General features: G+C 41.1%; 1 protein-coding gene across 4 annotated transcripts in view; it reads left to right on the forward strand.

Moving 5' to 3' along the window:
- The window catches only part of ocrl (OCRL inositol polyphosphate-5-phosphatase), a 39728-nt gene that overhangs the window by 17425 nt on the left and 12303 nt on the right, over positions 1 to 10000 (forward strand). For all 4 annotated transcript variants that reach the window (XM_046323017.1, XM_046323020.1, XM_046323019.1 and 1 more), the window contains exons 11-18: positions 193 to 309; positions 873 to 1054; positions 1589 to 1700; positions 2069 to 2178; positions 2808 to 2943; positions 3243 to 3353; positions 3736 to 3901; positions 4500 to 4735. In XM_046323017.1, the coding sequence (XP_046178973.1) occupies positions 193 to 309; positions 873 to 1054; positions 1589 to 1700; positions 2069 to 2178; positions 2808 to 2943; positions 3243 to 3353; positions 3736 to 3901; positions 4500 to 4735 (1170 nt within the window). The remainder of the gene's footprint in view (positions 1 to 192; positions 310 to 872; positions 1055 to 1588; positions 1701 to 2068; positions 2179 to 2807; positions 2944 to 3242; positions 3354 to 3735; positions 3902 to 4499; positions 4736 to 10000) is intronic.

The raw sequence follows: 10000 nt of genomic DNA on the forward strand, positions 1-10000 counted from the left end.
TGTAAAACAGGAATGGTTCGATCAGCTAAACTAAAAATGTTACATTCTTGTAATTACGGAAAATAATGTCCGTAATCACACACTTATCAATGGCAGCAGATGCCCTTATCAATCTATTTGGTTCATACACAAATAGACGTAATATTATTTGGATATGAATGTCGTCCACAATGGATGCTTTTGTCCCCGCAGGTGCGCACCATCCGACTAGTGGGCATGATGCTGGTGGTGTATGTCAACAAGGTGCACAAGAATCACATCAAAGAAGTGGCTGCAGAGCAAGTGGGAACTGGCATCATGGGAAAAATGGTACGAATGAGTCAAGTCAACTAAGAGGAAGTGTTTGTTCTCCTATTTCTCCAATCAACTTTATAACTTTATACCATTTTATAGGTAAGTATACAGAACGTATACACTATATTTATGCGCAAATGTAAATTAACAGATATTTTCATGCTATATGAAATACACTGAACAAAAATATAAACGCAACAGGTAAAGTGTTGGTCCCATGTTTCATGAGCTGAAATAAAAGATCCTAGATCGTATGTTCCATACGCACAAAAAGCTTATTTCGCTCAAATTTTGCACACAAATGTGTTTACCATCCCTGTTAATGAGCATTTTTCTTTGCCAAGATAATCCATCCACCTGACAGGTGTGGCATATCAAGAAGCTGATTAAACATCACAATCATTACACAGGTGTACCTTGTGCTGGCGACAATTAAAGGCCACTCTAAAATGTGCAGTTTTGTCACCACACAACGCCACAGATGTCTTAAGTTTTGATGGGCTGAGCGTTTGTTGCGGGACACTTCACTGAACAAACAAATCAGTCAATCAACATTCAATGCTTTCTTTTCCCATTAGGGGAATAAGGGAGGCGTGGCGGTGCGCTTTGTGTTCCACAACACCAGCTTCTGCTTTGTCAACTCCCACCTGGCGGCCCACGTCGAGGACTTTGAGAGGAGGAACCAGGACTACAAAGACATCTGTGCCCGCATGAGCTTCCACCTGCTAGACCACCCTCCCCTCACCATCGTCAAACACGAGTCAGTCCCTTACAAGACCCATACTGTAAAGTCATAGGCATTGATCCAATGCCTACACTAGCATACCATTTAGTGTGAAGCATTGGGCATGTGTTCTCAATAATAGTATTTCAAAACCTAAGGGGCTTACAGTTGTCGTCATTGCCCATAATACATGTAATTCTTTGAAGTAGTACTTACAAAGTCCTGTGATGATTGTGTTATTGAATACCCAATAAACAATTCTCAGGTAAAAACGAATGTAATTCAACATAATTTCAAAGTAAATAGTGAACTGTCCTTCTGTAGCTCAGTTGGTAGAGCATGGCGCTTGTAACGCCAGGGTAGTTGGTTCGATCCCCGGGACCACCCATACGTAGAATGTATGCACACATGACTGTAAGTCGCTTTGGATAAAAGCGTCTGCTAAATGGCATTTATTATTATTATTACTTTCATAGAGTTTTATATTATGTGTAAACTTATGGTGTTACTGTAAGACTTTACATGCTGTTGTGCTACAATGCATAACTCTTCATCCATTCTGTGGTCCAGTGTAGTGATCTGGGTAGGAGATCTGAACTACCGGTTGTTTGTGTACGATGCAGCTGAGGTCAAACAGCTCATCTCCCACAACGAACTAAGGAAGCTGCAGGAGTATGACCAGGTGGGAATATTTACATACACACACTTTTACAGCTTGTTTATGCAAACAACCTAAAGTGTAAGGTTCAGCGCTGTCATACATTTTTTACATTTAATTCAACAATACTGCACATAAATCATGTTGTCATTCTGCACTGTGACAAATCAGTTACCAAAACAGAAAACGGCAACCTCAACGATAAGAGTGACACTAAATAAAAGTAAATGTTTTTTGGGTGGAGTTCTGTATTCTGCAATAACTTTGGTGTAATCCCTCATTCACCCTTTTCTCTCTGGTTGTTTATGAGGGTTATAAATACAGGAGTTCCTCTGTCTGTCTCTGAATAACCTTTGTTGTTGCTATATTTCCCCTCCTTCCTCTGTGTGAAGCTGAATATCCAGAGACAGACCAGGCGAGCCTTCACAGACTTCATTGAGGGAGAGATCAATTTCATGCCCACATATAAGTATGATGCTAAGACGGACCGTTGGGACTCTAGGTAAATGTACCACTGATCCTGATTCCTTTCCCTCCAAGTACGTACTTACAGTATATAATACCCAGAGAGTTTGGTATTTTGAGCTGTAAACTATTACTCCCCCACCCAACAGAGTGTAAAGGAAATATCCTGTGTTGGATAGTCCTCATATGCCATAGCACCTTGATTATTCATGTTTATGTGTAAGGTCAAATCTGAAAAGCCACCTTTCCAAACTTTCTGTCCCAGTAATGAAACAAGTCCTTACTCAAATATAGACAGCTGTTTGAGGCAATGTTTTTCCAGTATTGAATAGGCATGGTAGGCCGCCCTAACTAGCTTTGTTCCCTTCCTGCCTAAAATAATTTGAAGAGACTCAGGAGGTTGCTTTGGGGGCCTTTGTGATTTACCTGGAAAACAATATAAGGTATCTAGGGAGACACTGGGTTGTGTGGCATGCAACTGAACCTGTTTGGAAAACTTTTCAGCGGAAAGCGAAAATTACTGTTTCATATTGGATGTTGTCTATCACTGTTTCAATCCGCTGTCTTTCATTTACATTTAGTGCCAAAATGAACACGATCCTTGTGTGAGGTTAGCTGACCGTGTGCCTCCTAACCACTGTCTCTCTGTCTGGGGTTCTCCTGCAGTGGTAAGTGTCGTGTCCCGGCGTGGTGCGACCGGATCCTGTGGAGGGGTAGTAACGTTAAGCAGCTCCACTACAGGAGCCACATGGAACTGAAGACCAGCGACCACAAGCCCGTCAGCTCCCTCTTCAGCGTAGGGGTAAGGATCATGGAGCCACTTACTCACCACATTGTCTGTCAGCGTCTGGAAATCACATCTGACTGATTCAGGTCAAGGCAGTCAATGGAGACCTCACCTTCACAATAAACACATATCTGCTAAGCCAAAGGAGCCATTAAGTAAAACAGACATAAAAACCTTTTAACATACTATACAGCTTATTGAGAATCATAAATACATATACATTTGATTCAAATGTGTTTATTCTCGAATAGCGTGCTTAGTTATGCTATAATGAATATATCGGTGTTGATGGAAAATGAATCTGTGTGTAACAGGTGAAGGTGGTGAATGAGGCACGCTACAAGAAGGTCTTTGAGGAGATTGTGCGCATGATGGACAGGATGGAGAACGAATTCCTCCCGTCTCTGTCACTGACCGACAGAGAGGTGAGTAGACAGAACATGCACACGTACAGAGCCATGACTCTCATCGTATTGATTTCCTGTCCAGCATGTCCTCCCCACTGACATGTTGTTTCAGATCAATAATTCTCTGTTTTGGGCAGTAAGCAAGGGACATGGTCGTTTTGAATTGAATCAGGGACTTGTGACAGGCAATTTTTTGGTCTGAATTTAAATCACTAAGAAAATTGATATAAGCCTGCCAAGATGCTTGAGTTACTTTGCACAGGTAGAATGGCATGGGCATCTATTTGTATTTTAAACAATCTGCTTTGCATAGATCAATCAAATATTATTGCACTCTGGCTTACTGTGTGTCTGTCCTCCCAACATCTCTCTCTTTCTCTCGCTCCCTCTTCTCCCGTAGTTCACCTTTAAGGACGTCAAGTTCCGCCAGCTTCAGCGGGAGCGTTTTGTGATCTCCAACGACGGGCAGGTCCCCTGTCACTTTGCCTTCATTCCCAAGCTGAACGACTCCCAGTACTGCAAGAATTGGCTCCACGCCGAGCCCAGCGAAGGCTTCCTAGAGCCCAGTGAGTCTACTTCACTTTCAGCCATGGCACCTACCTTCCACAGTCAGTCACAGGCCCTGTCTGTTGGGGATACTTTCACAATGCATCCTTTACTCCTTCCTTGGTGGGATTTCACTGATCTGAGTGGATCTAAGGATTTACTGATCAATCAGTTGAATAATCTAGAGGAGGGAGAAGGAAGGCCTGTCCAGATACGACCCCTAGCCTCTACTCCTTAAATACGCTTTTGATACTTATACAATATGTTGAAAGTCCTACCAAGCCTGTCAGAGGGCATGCTGCTACCATATTATTTATAGGCCTACCAATCAAATATTTTACATAGGGGTTGTTTTGCAACTGGACCGAAGAATGCATTTGTATAGTATCTATACTCTGTCATAACCCATTGTGTGCATGTATCTTTTGTTCCCAGTGTGGCTATCCCTGTTCAGTTATCATACCACTAGAGCTTTGTTCTTGAGGCACCAAAACGAAAGAAAACCGATTGAAACAAGGATTTTGTTCAATAAGAAAAGCCCACGTCTACTTTCCATTGCAGAATGTTTTCCATCCTAAACCCTAATGAACACCTCCCCTCTTTGTCTCTCCCCACCAGATGAAACTTTAGAGATCTTCCTGGATGTGTATGTGAGCAAGGACTCGGTGACTCTGCTCAACTCAGGAGAGGACGCCATCGAGGATATTCTGGTGCTGCATCTGGACCGAGGCAAGGACTACTTCATCACCATCTCAGGCAACTACCTGCCCAGCTGCTTCGGTACCTCACTGGAGACCCTGTGCCGCATGAAGAAGCCCATCCGGGAGATCCCCATCACCAAGCTCATCGACCTGGTGAGTGGGACTAGTTAACGTGATAGCAAGCAGGAAGGAATACTTTTGAAGTAGGTTAGGAGTGATGTATATATTGTTCTGTATTGAAGAGATGTTAGTTAAATTATATACACACACAGTACCAGTCAATAGTTCGGACACAACCACTCATTCAAGGGTTTTTCTTTATTTTTACTACTAGATCAAAACTATGAAATGACACATGAAATCATGTAGTAACCAAATAAGTGTTCAACAAATCAAAATATATTTTAGGTTCTTCAATGTAGCCACCCTTTGCCTTGATGACAGCTTTGCGCACTCTTGGCATTCTCTCAACCAGCTTCATGAGGAATGCTTTTCCAACAGTCTTGAAGGAGTTTCCACATATGCCGAGCACTTGTTGGCTGTTTTTCCTTCACTCTGCGGTCCATCCCAAACCATCTCAATTGGGTTGAGGTCAGGTGATTGTGGAGGCCAGGTCATCTGATGCAGCACTCAATCACTCTCCTTCTTGGTCATATAGCTCTTACACAGCCCGAAGATGTGTTGGGTCATTGTCCTGTTGAAAAACAAATAATAGTCCCACTAAGCACAAACCAGATGGGATGGGGTATCGCTGCAGAGTGCTGTGGTAGCCATGCTGGTTAAGTGTGCCTTGAATTCTAAAAAAGCCAGACTTCGGTTTGCAACTACACATGGGGACAAAGATTGTACTTTTTGGAATATCCTCTGGTCTGATGAAACAAAAATAGAACTGTAATGGGCATCGTTACGTTTTGAGGAAAAAGGGGGAGGCTTTCAAGCCGAAGAACACCATCCCAACCGTGAAGCTTGGGGGTGGCAGCATCATGTTGTGGGGGTGCTTTGCTGCAGGAGGGACTGGTGCACTTCACAAAATTGATGGGATCACGGGGGATGAAAATTATGTTGATATATTGAAGCAACATCTCAAGACATCAGTCAGGGAGTTAAAGCTTGGTCGCAAAGGTGTCTTCCAAATGGACAATGACCCCAAGCATACTTCCAAAGTTGTGGCAAAATGACTTAAGGACAACAAAGTCAAGGTATTAGAGTGGCCATCACAAAGCCCTGACCTCAATCCCATAGAACATTTGTGAGCAGAACTGAAAAAGCGTGTGCGAGCAAGGAGGTCTACAAACCTAACTCCGTTACAGCAGCTCTGTCAGGAGGAATGGACCAAAATTCACCCAAGTTAGCAACCAAAAAGCTTCCACTGGGAGCTTGTGGAAGGCTACCCGAAACGTTTGACCCAAGTTAAACAATGTAAAGGCAGTGCTACTAAATACTAATTGAGTGTATGTAAGCTTCTGACCCACTGGGAATGTGATGAAAGAAATAAAATCGGAATTAAATTGTTTTCCCTATTATTATTCTGACATTTCTCATTCTTAAAATAAAGTGGTGATCCTAACTGGCCTAAGACGGGACATTTTTACTGGGAATAAATGTCAGGAATTGTGAAACATTTAAACTCAGTTTATTTGGCTAAAGTGTATGTAAACTTCCAACTTCAACTGTAACTCTGGGTCTTCTATTCCTGTGGCGGTCTTCATGAGAGCCGGTTTCATCATAGCGCTTGATGGTTTTTGTAACTGCACTTGAAGAAACTTTCAAAGTTCTTGAAATGTTCCTCATTGACTGCCCTTCATGTCTTAAAGTAATGATGGACTGTCGTTTCTCTTTGCTTATTTGAGCTCTTCTTGCCATAACATAGACTTGGTCTTTCACCAAATAGGACTGTCTTCTGTATACCAGTCCTACCTTGTCACAACCTCAAACGTTTGAGAGAATGCCAAGAGTGTGCAAAGGTGACTACATTTAAGAATCTAAAATGTTATATGACCCTTTTTTGGTTACTACATGATTCCATATGTGTTATTTCATAGTTTTGATGTCCTCGCTATTATTCTACAATGTAGAAAATAGTAAAAATAAAGAAGAACCCTTGAATGAGTAGGTGTGTCCAAACTTTTGACTGGTACTGTGTGTATTTTTAAATATTGTTATTTTTTGTTTTCCCTTTATTTAACTAGCCAAGTCAGTTAAGAACCAATTGTTATTTACAATGGTGGGCTACCAAAAGTCAAAAGGCCTCCTGCGGGGACTGGGGTTTGGATTGAAAATATAGGACAAAACACACATCACGAAGAGAGACACCACAGCACTACATAAAGAGAGACCTAAGATGACAACACAGCAATGCAACAATGCAACAGCTTATTTTTTTATATACAGTACTTCAGTCATTGAAGGAACTGAAGGCAGAAATGGCAGGAAGTTGTTTTTTCTTCATGACACTTTTGGCAAAGAGATTCTGCTAAAGTTGTTTTCCCTAACCCTAAACCATCTAAACGGGTAAGACCTTGAAAAGCAGCCAACACTGCAGCAGGCCTCAAAGGTTGGTGTTGAAGAGCACATAGATTTGCTCTCGATCGTCCTCCATTGGCCCCTCCTTTATTTGTTCAAAAAGCCTGTTCAGAAAGTGATATCTGGCAGGGACACGTGAAGGCCTGTTTGTCCACTCCTTTAAGGGATTGTAAGAGTCTCCACTATGGCTGTTGTGGTGACTGTATTACCGCCACACCAGCGGTCATAAAGGCAGTCAAATTCCACATGAGAGCTCATGTTGCGCAACATTTCTATTGGCTTCGCAATTGCAAGAGAAAAAAGTGATGGTCTCTACTAAAAAGAGGAGGATCCCATCAGCTTTCTATAGGCTAGGCTTACTATATTTATTTCTCAACTTTCATAATATTAAGCACATTGCTTATCTTTTACAACAGGAGTATAGCCTACCTGGGTGGCATCAAAATGAACCACAGGAAAAGCATCCTCCATTCGCTATTTAAGTGCATAGATGGCATGTATTTTTTCACACTGCCCCTATTTCAATACAGGTGCATGATAATGGTCCATTCTAAATCAAAACAAATTTCACACACATATTATTTAGTAAATGTAAAGACGAGATTCAATTAAGAATAGTCTGAAGGTGACAATATTAGCCTGAATTATATATTATCACCTGTGAATGATGCCCAGCATAAGAAACAATGCCTTTAAAAAACAAAAACATTTTCTAATCTTAGTCGGACACCTCATGTAACCTAGCCCATAGTTTATATGTTTTGCTAAGGTTTGTAATCATAACTAAAGTCGCCAAATAACTTCTTAAAATGAAGCACATTAATCCGCTTTACAAGGGGTGTAGAGCCTAACTGGCATACTTAAGCAGCGTGTGAGTTTCAAGTTTGGGGAAGATAATTTTATAATAAAAGCATTACATGCATAATCACAATTGCGGTCACTTTTAATAATGGTGTTTTCCTGTTTAATAAAACATTTGCACTTATAGCCTTATAGCCAATGTGCACATTGCTGCGCTTATAATGTGAACAAATAGCCTAATTTATCAACATTTTAAGCTAAATGTTCTGCTCTATTTTGTCAGCCAAAATGGCAAGAAAAAGGTTTTTGGATATTAGTGGTTGTATTCATTTGGGATCTATTGCATCCCACAACTGTTCCAGACTGTTTTGGAATATTTATTTCTCGCACAGAATAGAATAGGTTGACTATTGTACTATGGGGGATAGTAGATTGACATAAGCTAGTGCTTATGCTGTTCGGTAGGCCTACACATCTTGTTTGCTGATGAAAAGTCAATGGGGACAATTCTTCCAATATCTTTAATATGCACCTCGGAATTGGATAAGGACGCGCGCAGTTGCATCCCAGATGTCCGTCTTCACTGGTAGCCTGTGAGAAAGATCCGATCACGTGATGGAGAGCCATGTGAGTAAGAGGTGCTTCGGAGCGCACAGGACTCCGGGAGAAGGGCACAACACAGCACTCCGGGTCAAGGGCACAACAGCCACTGGCCGCAAAAGGCATGGATTTTTTAGGGTACATTACGGCCACACAAAGGGAGGCCGCCGTGAAGTTCAAGGCATTATCAAGTGCTTGTCAAATTGTGAATGAGATACTGATGAAGTGTGTACAGCCTGCACAAAAAAACTAAGCAGAGTTCATGCCTTTCAAGCAACTTTTTTCAAATCATCATTAGAGTCTCATCATGCAGCCTTACAATGTATTAAAAATCAAAACATATAGCCCAATGTTTGTAGCACAACTAAAGTTGCATAAATAACTCTAAATTAAGCATATAGGAGTACCTATTTCTTTGTTAACCGCTCAATACAGAATAGCCGCACACCCTCAAATCGTTTCTATTTTAATTCAGCTTTGTTCAATTGTATTCTTCATAATATAAAATAATGCCATGGAATTCTAAGCAATTGTGGTCTACTAAATGAACTAGTGTAGCCCAAATCCATTTGGCATAGCCAGATCAGGACCTAACATAAAGACAACTCAGAGTATGCTATTCTGTTCCTTTGAAATAGACTGCATTTTCTTTTTATCATTCTTCTTTAGACCTGTCTAAAATATATAATGGATTTATTGTGAAGGTGTAGGCTATATTACATGGATTTTTTTTACTTTTAAATTGTAGATGTTCCAAAGGTCTGCATGTAGCTTTTCCTGACTTCCACGTGTTTATTTTAATTAACGGTCAATTGCCATGAGACCAACAGTTATTTGCTTGACATCACCGGCTGAGAAAATTTAGTGACCGCTACAGCCCTAATCTCCACAGTATGTCGAGTGCAGCAAGAATGTTTCAACCTGTGCCATTGTTTAGAATCTCCAAGGGAATAAGGAAGTGGCACATGGTGTGTACAAATGTCAGAAGGGCTTTCCTGAAATGCTGGGATCATTGACTAAAAGTCTAGGGATAGCCTGTCCATGCATTTCTATCTATATCCACCTTGGCCACTAGTGTTAGATTTGTATGCTATGTTTATATGATCCATTGCATTTCAAGTGATCTCTTGCTTCCACTGTTACTTTTCTACTGTCATTCTTTGCATGGATTACTTTTGGGTGAAATCATTCATTTTTAAAGGTGCAATCTGTAACTTCTTCAACCCCTGTAATGCTCAAGGAGTCAATGCACACACAAAACAACTCAATTTATGCCAATAAGTGCTCGATACACTCTCAAAGACCCTTTCCCCCAATCCTGCCGGCCTGGGACAATACTTTAAAAAAACAAAGTAACCTACAGATTGCACCTTTCAAACAGCATGTCATTATCTTACTCCCTTACTCCTCTGTGGTTACGCTTTATGTCCTATCTACAGTATCTTCTCTGTTCTCTATTTCTCTTTCCTCACTGCGTTGATCATTCCTTTCCAA

Source organism: Oncorhynchus gorbuscha, linkage group LG23 (assembly GCF_021184085.1).
Source record: "Oncorhynchus gorbuscha isolate QuinsamMale2020 ecotype Even-year linkage group LG23, OgorEven_v1.0, whole genome shotgun sequence".
Lineage (NCBI taxonomy): Eukaryota > Metazoa > Chordata > Actinopteri > Salmoniformes > Salmonidae > Oncorhynchus > Oncorhynchus gorbuscha.